The sequence below is a fragment of the Motacilla alba genome, chromosome 1, assembly GCF_015832195.1.
Source record: "Motacilla alba alba isolate MOTALB_02 chromosome 1, Motacilla_alba_V1.0_pri, whole genome shotgun sequence".
NCBI classification, from domain to species: domain Eukaryota; kingdom Metazoa; phylum Chordata; class Aves; order Passeriformes; family Motacillidae; genus Motacilla; species Motacilla alba.
Window position 1 is genome coordinate 59,102,071 of NC_052016.1, and position 13,921 is coordinate 59,115,991.

At 43.8% G+C, this 13,921-nt stretch overlaps 1 protein-coding gene across 1 annotated transcript; it reads left to right on the forward strand.

Moving 5' to 3' along the window:
- The first annotated feature begins 2,214 nt into the window (after positions 1 to 2,214).
- On the forward strand, positions 2,215 to 8,354 carry CCNA1 (cyclin A1). Its single transcript, XM_038139826.1, has 9 exons — positions 2,215 to 2,337; positions 2,480 to 2,628; positions 3,716 to 3,959; positions 4,184 to 4,305; positions 4,987 to 5,210; positions 5,816 to 6,020; positions 6,872 to 6,985; positions 7,655 to 7,788; positions 8,090 to 8,354. Exons 2-9 carry the CDS (start codon positions 2,497 to 2,499, stop codon positions 8,139 to 8,141), a joined length of 1,227 nt encoding a protein of 408 aa, XP_037995754.1. The 5' UTR covers positions 2,215 to 2,337; positions 2,480 to 2,496; the 3' UTR covers positions 8,142 to 8,354.
- Positions 8,355 to 13,921: the final 5,567 nt, after the last annotated feature.

Consider the following 13,921-nt stretch of genomic DNA (forward strand, 5'->3'; position numbering starts at 1 on the left):
GCTGGACAACATTTGAAGCAAAGACTGCAAAAAGGAGAAAGATCTAAGGAATTGGGAAAGACAGACAAGACAAGAGAGTGCTTTAACAGTATCTTTTCCAGAGGTACAGAGGAAGGAAGCATGCCCGCCAAGTCAGGAATTGCTCTGACTCCTCTAGAGTCTTCCTAGAAACCATCAGTAAGACAGTGATTACTGCAAGAAGCCCTAGGAGTCCACTCAGGAAGGCTTCAGCTTCCTCTCAAACACACAAAGAAACTCAGAAGCAAATGACTAATGGCCCAAAGCTTTATTTGATTTGCTGCTACAATTATGTAGTGGCTGGCAAAGCTCACTGGCCTCCCTCAGGTACTAATCCATACTGGGCTATTTCAAAGAGTTCCTGAGAAAGTGGAGCTTAGATAGCCTCATTAAAAGCATTTGAGAGGCGTCTCAGCTACATTAACGCACTATATGCTAGTGAGGACAGCCATATGCTGCTCATATATAAAAATATTAATAAGTCATCTGTTAGCTAGCTGAGGTTCCTAAGTTATGTCTAAATGGAATAAAGATATGATGGGTACTTGGATATAAAGGATGCTTACAGATTGAAGATGAATTTGGTAATCCCATCAGAACAAAAGGGTAAGGAGTGTTTAAAGTTCCACTTAGGCTAATATTTGATTTCAAAGGCTGGCAACTAGACTAATTTCTTTTCAGAAATTAAAACTTGGCATAAAAATGTTTAAATAACTACCCCCAAGTGAAGTGTTCCTTGTGCAAACGTGGGGATTAGAAATTAAAGAAAGAGAAGAACACAGATATACAACATAATCTTCTGTTTCCTTAACTTTGCCCACCCCTGTAGCTGAGACAGATCCACTATAGTAACTATCTGCTTACAACCTCGTTGCTGAAAGTACAAGGAGCCCCTCCCATTCAAAAGGAAAAATAGTGTGTCATGAACAATGGATCAAACACAGGTAACATTTTTCACCTTCAGATATACCACTTGCCCCTTATGGTAAAATCCTTTTTAGGGGTTCAGAGTGAATTGGTTAAAAAAAATAAACGTAAGATAAATGGGAAGAAAAAATACAGCCCTTTAATGCAGATTGGATCACAAGAACTGCAAAAACCAATTCTGGCATAAGACCCTGCTTGATGTATCCAAATTTTGGATCACAGCTTCTACATTTCAATCACTGGAGAGCATCTCAAGAAGTATCATCACTGCCAACGCACAGACAGTTTTGACAAAATTCTATTTAATTTGGTCTTACAAATCTGCAACAAGGGAAATTCTGAAATTTCCCATGCTGTTTCTTCTGGGGCATTGCAATTCTGGCATCTAACCTAAACTCATGCTGACGTTTCAGCTGCTGTAGTTCTTGCTCTTTTGTCTTCAGTGCAGACTTTCAGAGGGCTCATGTGCCACACAGGCTATACTCCTGTTTGTTCCTGCTCGGACAGCCATGATCCTGGTGAATCATGCTCAGGCTGAGGTTCACTGTAACCTCCTGATTCTTCTTCACGGAGCTGCTACCTGCCTGGTTGTTCCCCATCCTGCATTTCTGCATCCACTGGCTCTGACCTTGCACTTGTGCTTCAGGAGCATCCTGATTTTCCCAAACTTTTCTCCAGTTTGCCAAGATCGTTTCAGAAATCTAATCGTGTTCCCCAGCGTGGCCACAGCCTTCCCACAAATTGAGCACACGTGCTGAATTTGCATGTATCACTATCCACATCACAGGTGACGAACTCTGCTGGTTTGACTGAATGAATTGCTGTGTGCTGGCAGCTGAGCTCTGCTTAGCTGTGCAATGGCACAGCCAGGTCGTCACCTAGCTGTCCCTCGGCTTGGACTTATCACGGGAGTCAAACCCACCCTTGAACGAACTAAAAGCTCCTTTTTCTCGCGCATCCTTTACAAAGATAGACCAGACTTTATCAGACTCCGAGCCCAGCTGTTTGCACAGAGAGCCGATGCAGTCGCTTGCACATCCCATCCTTGCGCTCCGCGTGTTCGGAGCGCAGCCGGTGCGCGGCCGCAGCGGCTCCGGGCCGGGCCGGGGCGGCCGTGGCCGGCGGCGCTCCGCGGGCGCTGCGCGGGCCGGGCCGTGCGGGCGCGGGGCCGGGCGGCGCGGCCGGGCCCTGCCGGGGTCACCATGGCGACCCGCGGCCGGCGGGGCTGGCGGGGCGGCGCGCCGGGGGTTGAGCCGCCGGGCTCCCAACCGGCCGCGGCCAACAGCCGCCGCCTCCAGCAGCCGCGCCTACGCAGGGCCGGCGGGCGGCCTGGGCGGCGCAGGGCGGCCGAACCCTTCCGTGGGCTGGTGGCGAGCGGAGCCGGGCAGCGCGGTGGGCCACCCGTCATCCTGCGGGGCGGGCGGGAGGAAGGGGTTGCCAGGGGCTCATTTGTGGTCGTTCGGGGGATTTTTTATTATTCTTTCACCCCCGCGACTTCGTTTTATTTCTGTGGGTTTCTTCGCTCCTCCGAAAGGTACCGACGTCGGGGCGATGCATCGCGCTGGAGACAAGAGCCGTGCGGGGCGGCGGGAGCCCTGCCCCGCCGCCCTCCGCAGCAGCGGCGGCCGGGCTGTGCTGGGGGTGCTGACGGAGAACGGGCAGCAGCAGCGGCCCGGCTGCCAGGTGAGCCCCGCTGCCGGCAGCAGTGCCGCCCCCTGCCCGCAGAGCCCGGCTGAGCTCCGCCGCCCTGGGCTGGCAGCCGCCGGCATGAGCGGTGCACGCACCTGCCTCGAGGCTGCCGGCAAAGACCTGGCGCGGCGGGGTGAGAAGGTGACTCGGGCTCCAGTTCTTAAGCGTGAGTTTCCCGAGAAACCCTGCTAGTAGCCGCACTGTCCTAACCTGCGGGTGTTTCCCCATGGAAGTATTCGGCGTAAATAATTCGTCCTGGAAGGAAGGGATATGACTCGGCTGCTTACTCTCCACAGTGGAGGTGGTGGTTTAAGGAAGGGCTGTCCACCGACCCAAAGCTCTCATTGGTGTGTGGCTAGCCGTGCTCACTCCAGGGTGCCAGTGCCTTCAAGAAGTTCAAGTTAATGACTGTGTCGTTTTTCTGCCTTTCTGTCCCTTGAGCCCTCCTGGAGTCTGCTGGTGGGGCAGGGATAATGTTATTGTCCTGACCTAAAATAGCAGCTGCTGTGTGTACACAAACTCTTGGTTTTGGCTGTATAAAGCCCCTAACTCAGCTGGTGGCTTACGGATAGATGGTGTGAAGCATTGTAGCCTGGTCACACATAGTTCTAGGGGCTGCGATGCTTAAGCTCAAAAATTCAGACTTCAGTTTTTAACTCTGTTTGAAGTGCCTTCTTGCCAGTGCAGTCCTTCCTAAGTCTTTGGCAAGTTAACTTTTATTAATTTGCTGCACTTGCAACTGCTCCTTGCCAGAACTGAATGTGTAGCAGACTTCCCAGTCCCATTGGAAATGAGCAGCGCCCACGATCTCCTTGGTGGGAGGCACTGAGTATGATGCTGCTCCCCTGGTTTCCTGACTTTTACTACTCTTAATTCTTTCTGTGAGGAGTCTGTCACAGCAAGACAGCAACAAGTGGCACCAACTTCAGAGGCATCAAATGTAGTTGATGGCTTTAAGCATGAACTGTTGTTATTGGTGTCTGTTACACAAGGAAAGTGATTTTCTTTTTGAAAACAAGTGACTTACCTGGTTTTCCTCCTGAGCTACCCTCCCACAGTGTTACTGTGTGCTCTGCTTCAGGGTGCTGCTGTTATCAAGCGCTTCTCTGGCTTTGAAAACACCATCACTTCATCTAGAAAAGATGAAGTGCCCAACTGCATCATCAGTGCTGCATCAAAGCAAGGTTTTGCTATCTACATAGATGAATCGGAAGATAAAGAAAACTACAGCTGCCAAGTGTCTGAAGAGCTGGAATTAAGCCACTGTGAACTGGATACCAGTGCAATGACATCCAATATTCACCGGCTGCTGGATCTGAGTTCAGGTAACTCCTGTTACTGCTCAGATGGTGTCCATAGCACAACCACATGTAGGGTGGTTATGAGTTGTGAATTGTAAGCTAGTGAGTAGCTTATGTGACAACAAATAACACTGCAAGCTAACTTGGATTGTGTCTACATGAGGGGCAATACTTCTGAGCTAAAATTAGCAAGAGAAAGTCAAGAGATTAATTATACAAATGTCTTGCTGCTTCCTATTACCTGTTAGGCTCTCCTATGGTAGTGGACACATCCTTCCAATCCCAGCCAGAGGATCACATGGAAGATGTTGTAACTCTGGCTGTGGGAGAGTATGCAGAAGACATTCATCAGTACCTCCGAGAGGCTGAAGTAAGTTGCTGTGAGAAGCTTATAGGTATCTGTGGTAGGCTGCAACATTGCAAAGATCCAGGGCTGCCACTGAGCTACAAAGAAGAGAAAGTAAATAGTAAAAGTAATTTCTTAAGGTAGCATTTAGTCAGTGATAAGTTCTTTCAGTATTAATGCATCCCTGTTAATTCCTATGATGGGAGCATCTCTTGACTTGTTTGGTATGAAGAATTCTTGCAAATGGGAGTAGAATGCTGAAAAAAATGCTAAAGCAGTTTGATGTGATCTCACTGATAGGTCTCTGGCTATACCAGGAGGTTTTCCTACCTTCTTGTATCAGAGCAGTGAAGTGCAGTCTCCTGATGGGAAGAAGGGGAAAATTCTGATTGGTTCATTTTCAGGTCCTTCTGAATGGCTCAATTGTTGGCAAAGGCTGTCCATAGTCCGGCAAGTGTTTTACTATTCTCCTGCTAACACCGAAGCTTCAATCTGTCTCTTCAGTGTAGAAGTACTACTTTCTAGAGAATGCCACTAGCTGGGAATAATCACCACTAGCACAATAATTGTAGTTACTACTTACAGTTATTAAGAGTGGGACAACCCCTGCTTTTTTAAGTGTAAGTATAAAGAATATTCATCAGCTCAGCCATCCATGGTTCTCTTCAGAGTGATCATCCTGGTTCTTCAACTCTTTCCAAACAGGTGAGATTTAGGCCCAAGCCGTACTACATGAAGAAGCAGCCAGATATCACAACAGGAATGCGTGCTATCCTGGTAGACTGGCTGGTGGAAGTAGGGGAAGAGTATAAACTTCGGACAGAGACTTTGTACTTGGCAGTGAACTTCCTGGACAGGTTTCTTTCCTGCATGTCTGTTCTCAGAGGGAAGTTACAGCTTGTAGGAACAGCGGCAATTCTTCTGGCTGCGTAAGTGTTTCATCTTCTGAAATCTTGGTGATCTGAAGCCTATTTTTGGGCTTTAGTCTTGTAGCATAATCTGAATTAATAGGTAGCTTTTCATGATGTCTCAAGACTAGCAACGTGGGCTCCTTTGGTACTATTAAAATGAAACATTTAATGTTGAATGTGAAGAACTGTAGTGGGGAAGGCTTGTAAGCATTTACACAGTACGGTGTTAAACTGCTAGCCTGTAAGGCTGTAATGGACTCAGTTGCAATCTACAGTTGGCCTTTAACTGCTTTAACTAGACAGAGTAAGCAACATAGCTTAGGGGTGCATGGGTGTTTGTCTGGAGTGTGCTGTATTACTGAGAGTTCCCCACAGAAAGTTTGCTGTTATGAGCTAACAATGTGAGTGTATGTCTATCTAGACTGATGACTCGGAGTTCCTCTAAGTATATTTGCCCAAGTTTGAAACAAAATTTTTTTAGCTAGCCTGGAGGAACAAGTAACATTAGGGCTTTCCACAAGTTTAGTAATGTCATGTTCTCATCCTGTTGTGGGTACAGCACAAAGATTTCTTTTACTATAGCTTCAAAGCTGACAAATGTGGTTTCTATATCCATTTTTCAGGAAGTATGAAGAAATCTACCCACCAGATGTGGATGAATTTGTCTATATAACAGATGATACCTACACAAAGAAGCAGCTGCTGAGAATGGAACACTTGCTTCTCAAAGTTCTGGGTTTTGACCTAACAGCCCCAACCATCAACCAGTTCCTCCTTCAGTATATTCAGAGGCGTGGAATCTGTATGAGGACAGAGAACTTTGCAAGGGTATGGACTATCTGCCTTCTGGGATTGAGGGGGAAGAAGTGATCCTTAAAGGAGAACTACTTGGATTTCATGAAGCTGTCTCTGCAGCAGGCCTAAAACAGCATGTTTCATAGTGGTGGCTTGTATGCTGAGACTTTTGGATAGATGCCTCATGGAAATCCTAGATTTGGTCTGTCTTGTCTGGTCAGGGATAATTCACTGACCAGACAATTAAGTGGTAAAAATCTGGTGTTTTTTTCAACAGTGCCTGTGTAGCAAGCCTATCCAGGATTTGGTGCTACTGCGTATTGCTCCACAATGACACAGAATATACCTGCATAGCTGTGTAGGAGTTGCCTGGAGTAGGCAACCATGCTTAGAAACAAGAAAATTACAGTAAAACATCTGACCACCTGCTTCTCTGCAAAGGGTATAGGATTGTACAATGACTTTACTCCAACAGAGCCCATATTGTGCTTCTTAGAGCCGTCCAGGTGTTTATGTATACAAACAAGAGCCTTAGCAGATAGGAGGAGCGTGTCCATCAGTTTTATGAAACTTGACTTTTCTGAGTCTCTGCCTGTAAAATCAAGTCAGATCTTATGATGGAACCAGAACTTCTTATTAGATTAGATGGGTTAGGCTTTGGCAAAATGTGGTCTTTCTGTCCCCCCTGAAACATTATAAAGGATCTTAATAAAGGATCTTCTGTAAGATCAACAGGACTGGAATGCTAATTCTTCTCACTAAATACATAGTTTATGCCTTTGTGCATCATACTGAGACCATTGACAAACCTTAATACTTGCAGTATTGGATGATTGTACCAACTAGGTTGATTCTTTTTGAAAAACTTGGATTTTCTTGTTCAGTATCTTGCAGAGCTGAGTCTCCTTCAAGTTGATCCTCTTCTGAAGTACCTTCCTTCACAAATTGCTGCAGCAGCCTACTGTTTAGCAAACTATACAGTGAACAGATCTTTCTGGGTAAGAACAACAACTGTGCGTTAATAAATAGCTCAAGCACTTTGTTATTGTTAGAACTGAGCTGAGAAGGAGGAGGAGTAGCTACAAAGTATATTGTTCTGAAGGCTGAAATCCTAGGATGAGTAGCTGTTCTTGCGTTAATGAGACTACCTGATAAATGACTGTTAAGTAAACTTGAAATATCATGCCTTTTCTCTGAAACTGAAGGGATTTTATTGTCTTGCTCACTTACATCAAGGCTGTACCAAAGGCCTCACAAATGTCCGAAACTACACCCCCAGGTACAATTCAAGGTCTTTCTGGGAGAAAGGGGAGAATTGATTCTGTCTGCTTGAGTGATTATACTGCTGTATAATTGTGGCTGCTTTACCACAAGCCTTGGTAGACCTTCCAGCTGTATGTTGGAGGAATAACTTTTGTGCAGAGTAAGATCCAGCAGAGATGTAATGGATGCACATGCTTAGAGCAGAAGGAGCTTGTCAGACTTCATGGCACCAAGGAAGACCTAGAGTGAAACTGATGGCACAATACAATTGAATCTTTTTCATGCTTAAAGAATCTAGAGTGAGCTCTGATGTAGTGAAAAGAGTTTCTGCTTCCGTGGGAAACCCATCTTCTAGATGACTGCTGGCTACAATAGAGTAACACTGTTTTTTCTCATCTGACCAGCCAGAAACACTTGCTGCATTTACTGGATATTCCTTAAGTGAGATAGCGCCTTGCCTGACTGACCTGCACAAAGCATGCCTTGATTCATCCCATTGCCAGCTGCAAGCTGTTAAGCAGAAGTATAAGCACCCAAAGTAAGTAACCAGTATGCCATTGTCTTGGATAGCTGTAAGCACAGGATGACTTCGCTTTTCCAGCTTGAGCTGTGGCTGCTGTAGCTCTCTCATAGTTGTCAGCTTCTAGTTCTGAAACAGAAGCCTCCATCAGCCCCTTGAGGAGAAAACTTTTCTGACCATAAGTGTGCAGATGCATTGGATAACAACTTTGCAATGTTGCAGGATGATGCTTCTCTTCTCCATTGTATTGCACAATCAGGTGATAGTTCAGTTGACAAATCTGAAGCCAATATCTGTAGTCACTTCATTTCTATTCCAGGTACCTGCAGGTGTCTCTTCTGGAGCTCCCAGCAGTTCTTCCTCTACACTAGACACTGTGGATCCTGGACTTGAAGATTACTGTGTCCCAATCAACAAAGCTGGTCTAACATTTCATAGAGCACTGAGGGCCATGTGTCTGTAACCACAGTGGTCAGAATGGTTTTTAAGCTAATATTTTTTAATGAGATGCCTTTTTAAAAATAGGTATTAGACTATAACTTTTAACATAACTGAAAGCACTTTCAATAAATGTCTTATTACACTCTACTTCTGTGACTCTTCTGACTTCAGTTAATACCTGCAGGAACAGTGAGTGGAATGAATTTTTGAACTTTTTGTTTTGTTTTGTTGTTATGTTTTTGGGTCTTTTTTTGGCGGGGGGTGGGATTTTTTTTTTTACTAAATAGCTGTAAGCACTTATAAGCTGGCTGGAGTGGATAAAGCAGAGCTTGAACCACCACAACCTGACATCCCTGTAGGCACAGATGATTTGCTGTAGTCCTGTTTGTTCTTTCTTCAATGAGATAAAATCCTGTGGGCATGAACAGAAACTAGTTTCTGCAGCTTGTTTACCGTATCAGACCAAGCACATCCACATGCAATTGGTCTTTGAACTCTAAACATGTTTGTAGAAGATCATCAGTGTTGAGGTAAAAGTCAGGCTTCCCTTTATGGGAACACAATAGGGGGTTGCGCTGCAGGTAGTTGGGAGATTGTGGCTGGCAGAGCATTAGGAGCTTCTCATACACTGGTGAACAGACTGCATTAGAGAGTAATGCTAAAAGCTATGAGGTACTGGAACAGCAGAGTTGATCTGGATGGCTCCTGAGTCATTCTTGTAGTGTGGAGTGTTACAACAAACCTGTCTGAGATGACCTCTCATGTCACCAGAGCACTGGTGATCATGTGTGAAGGGAGGGCGATGGGACAGAGCTATTAGCTGTCTTAGCCTGAGCTGCTACACGGTCTTGTGTCCCACTGTCAGTTATTCGTTAGGTAGTGCTTTAAAAAAAACCCAAACATCCAAACAGGACACCACCTTGTACTCTCAAACACAATCTCTGTCCAAAGTAGTTTAAAAATCAGTTGGTCATATTGGTCAACATGCAGAGAACTATAATCCACTCATATGAATGGTAAGATAAGTCTGAGGTGTGCTCGGACTGCAAGAGTTTAAAACTTTCAGGGCTTACTACTTCCTAAGAGAGCCATCTGTACAGTGCATTATGAGTTTCCAAGCAAGAATAGGTTTAACACTTGACACCAGTATGCAATTCAGCAGACATACTAAGTAGCAGCTAACAAGCCTCTTATTTTAATTTTAAAACGTGATTATGCCAATATGTGTGTTATGAGGCTCTTAGCTTTGGCATTCCTTAAATGGATGTAAGACTTCCTTTCCCTTAATTCCTCCCAGTGCAGCCTGATGGATCTTTCTAGTAATGCAAATTCTTGTATTTCTCTGAAGTGGAGGTAGTGGTTGTGACTGCTTCACTTGTCTCAAAGTAAACATCCTTTAAGGGAGAAGAGTATTCCATTTCAGTCTAGCACAGTCTTGTGCTGTAGTTTCAGTCTAGTTCTTGGTGTCTTGCTTCAAACGCTTTGTAATCAGTAGAGTGAATTTGTCTTTATATGTCTATGATAATGGACACTGAAGTGACCAGATATCCCATGCTCATGTCTGTGGCGTTCATTTTGTGGTGGGGGCCTCAATTCCTAGATTTTGTTCATGCACTGCATTTCACGGCTTGTGGATGTATGTCCTAAAGGTGGGCTATGAACTTCACTCCTGCCTGCAGTCAGCTTCTTTAAAGAGAGTGTCTCAGTGCAAAGCTGTGCCAGTGGCACCTACCTACAACAGGCAACTCTTGGTTGCTTGTTTCACAAGGAAGTGGTGAGTGCCCTGAACAAGTGTTGCTAAGTCTGTCCAGCTTATGAGTACCAGCTTGTTTGGTGTTTCAGGCTGAACACAAAATATTCTGAAACCCCATGTTAATAAGATTCTACCTGTAAGTAATTGCACTCACTAAACTGCAGCTAACTGTAGTGTTGGGTATTTTCCAAGCAGAAATTAATGTCTCAAGTGCAAGAATGTTTTCCTTGTGTTACAGGAGACTAAAGATTTGTGTGGTCATGCTGCAGCAGTAATGGGGAAGAGATGAGTTTTTGTTCTTATAAACAGTCTATAACCACAGTCATGCCTCATGTTCCTGGGCCAATAGATTTGGTGCATCTAACAAAATAAGAGTCTGAATTTACTAAGTGTTTTAACATCTGGAGTCTTTCTAGAAGCCACACTTTTGTTCTGTTTTACTTTCTTAAATTTATCTTTCAACTGCAAGGCTATTGCAGCAGTTTCACTTCACATTCTCAGAACTTCAGTTCTTTGGTATACAAATATAGCTGGAGCTTTTTGGGGTTTTTTTAAGCTATAATATGTGAAGACTGTACTTCATCTGTTTTCTTGTTTTTTAATTATTTTTAAACTCAGTTTTTGACTTAAATATTGTTTCAGTCCAAGGCTTAAAAAGGGTAAAAAAAAGTAGTTAAGGTGAAGAATCACATAATGCTGCAGTCTGAATGCTAATAATGAATTTGGGCAAGATGGATTAAATTTTAATTTGTAAGGTACAAGAAACTCATCTTGAAGTGGTCTCATCTGAGATCTGTAATAATGTCATTTTGAAAGTTCCTGCTCTAATCTCACTTCCTTTTGTTGAATTTGTCTTATTCAGAGCAAGGAAAAATACTTACTGCTGTTATAGAAGTGAGCCTTGACTCTTCCAAGGTGAAAACTGAGTGCTATCTCTTCTCTCCTTCAATGTGAATCATCACACTTAACTCTGGCCTACCCCTTGTGGGCTGTTCTCTGCAGATGATACCTGAGGTCAAGGGATGAACGATACTGCAGTTGGGCATAAAGTGGTAATGAAGGTGAAATAATGCTGTTTTAATAGATGAAGTACTTGAATACAGATGCAAAAACATGTAGGAGTACTAAAGGTTGTACTGAAAATCATGTATACAGGAAGATGAATTTATAAAGAGGGAGATGAAAGCAACCCAAAAGGAAGCTTTAAGTTTTCATGGATGCAGTGCTTATACTGTGTGGAAAAAACTAAGAGGTATAAAGCTCACAGCCTTATGTGATCCTTGAAGCAGAACCAGACCTTTTGAAGACAGCCATATCATGGAAAAGAAATAAGAGGTAATCATCAATAAAGCTTAAACTGAGACAGTCTCAATTCTTGACCATCATCCTTAGTGACTTGTAGACCATGGCCACAAATAAAACTTGTTGTTGTTGTGTTTGCTTTGGTTTGGTTTTTGGTGGGTTTTTTTGTTTGGGGTTATTTTTGTTCAGGAAATACTTTGACTGTGGCAGTTTTGGAAATGCCAAGGATGATCATCCTTAGTTATCTCTGCTGTGAAGGTCAGTGTGTTGAATGTCAGCATGTGTATTTCAAAGGCTGAATATTGACTTCTATGCAGGTCACAGTATCTTCCCCCAGTTAAAATTTACTGGGACAAAACCTACTGGTGAAACAGCTGAGCACATCCAAGGAGCTTTGAGGGATCACTCAATACCCCTAGTGGAGTAGGTTAGAACTGAGAGGTGTTGAGGATTTTATCTTTTGACCCATGATGTTCAGTTCAAGAGGTCTTTAACAATGGTATTAGAAAAAACACAAACATCCCTAATCTTCTTCTAGCAATTTCCTTATTATCATGCTGTGACTTTCAAGAGACTTGGCTGTATGATAGTGTTTTTCTGTGTTGTAGTTAACATTTCTAACCAATAATTTCTAACAATATTTTAGATATCTCTGGTGTCTTGAGAGAGCTGGCCTTATAACTGGAGATGTATTGTGGATCCACCATTCCCTTAAGATTAAGAGGGATAAGTGCAACTTGATACTTTATGGGAAGGTACTGGCTTAAAAGCTATGGCCTGCTTTTGTTTTCCTCTTCTCTGGGGTGAGTTAAGGATGTCTGAAAGGTAATTAGGTATTTAGAGAGAATGCTTTAATTGTGTTCAGAACAGTTAAGCTGCAGAAGGTTGTCTACCTTGCTGGGAAATCTGGCTGTGAGATTAGTCTGTGTGCATACCTGCTTGTCGTCGGTACTTCAAGTGTCTCAAATTGGCTCTGATCACTGAGGTAGGTACTTATTTTAGCCAGTGGCCTTGAAACAGTTTGTGAGGCTGCTCTTAAGCATGAGAAACAAGCCAGCAACATCAGTAATTGCTTCCTGGGTTTAAGCTTTTTATCTTGCAATTTTCCTCAGCACCTGCTTCCCCAGAGCAAGATCATCTTCCTATACTGAAGAGTTGTGCAGACTGTGCTAGGCAGATGTGAACTGGAGGCAGTACAGACTCTACGACTCAGATGTTCTAAAGCCCTGTCAAGGGCTTTAGACTCTTCTGAAGTTTCTTGGGTCCTTTAGTGTTTATAGTGGATGTATGTATTTTCCCATTGCATAAGACAAAAATGCACTAAATACTTATTTTTAGCTGTTATTTGTTTCATAGTTCTCTTGTATGGCAAGCTCTGACTTTCTCTTGGATGCTCGTTTATATTGCATCTACTTAAAAAGCAAAAAAGACAAAGCTCTGCATGATGACATGTCCATAATGAACATCCCTGACAACAAGTTTATGGAGAATGTGCACTGCAGAGATGTAGAGAAGCAGTGGTTTAGGCATAAACCTCTGTGATAAGTTTCTAATATAGCCAGTCACAGCTCTTCTGTGCAATCTTTGTGGTTTGTCACTGTAGATGGCAGCCCTGCAAACACTGAAGAGAAACTTCAGACAAACTTACAGACAGATACTGACCATACAAGAGAGTTAATCCTAAAGTACATGCCTACTTGCATCAAATTAACTTGTGTCTAGGCCAACAAAGACCAGGCAGTCCTAGCCCTAATCCTTCTGAAGATGCTAAAATTATGGCTGTCTTTGAGTTCTGTACAGTGCTGCCTACTTAGGCTGTGCTGGTACTGAAAAATAATTGTGGACTGAGAAAAGACTGGTTCCTGGCCAAATGTCTGTCTCCATTTGGCTTTTTTCCATGGTTCTTAGGGCTGGCTAGTTTTTTAAGTGGATTTGTCTCGGAGAGTGCTTTTGGAGCAGGACAAAATACTCAGTGTGAGCTAAAAGGCTGTGCGGGTGTCTGTACTCAGAACTTGTGCTTGCAGTCTGCCCTTAGGAATGGGCCGACTTTTGTCTTAGGAATGTGTCTAGAATGACCAAGTATCCCTGCCATTGATACCAGTAAATACTTAGTTAAACCATAAAGGAGTCCTCAGTCCTTCTTTTTTCAGATCTTCTTTATTTGAACACAGAAGAGCCTTACTGGAACCAAGTGCTGAAAAGCCAGGCTCATGATGAAGCATTGAGTTCTGGCAAGAAACAGTCCCCTCCCTCCACCATCTGCAGCCAAGCTGCCTTTTCTGCTTGTTTACTGTTGTTTGTGTTTTGATGTGTAAATAACTTGAAAATGTAAGAGAGGGCGCTAGACCCCACAGCATTCAACAGATGACGCGAGCTCCTTCCAGAAGAGTAATGTAAACTCCGTCCCTGTTTAGGCAGACACTGTCGCGACATGTATCTCAAAACAGAGTAATCCATTTGCGCTTTCTTTTTCCCTCATAAAGAGGATAGAAATATCTGAGCATTAATGAAATGTATGGGAATACAGAGTGCAGATGAGCAGCAGCAGCGGTGCTGTTCCTGCATGTGACAATGGAGTGAGGCATTGTGAGGTGGCGGAAGCAGGTTCACTCTGAAGCACATTTGCATGGCACACGCTTTCAAACAGCACACCTG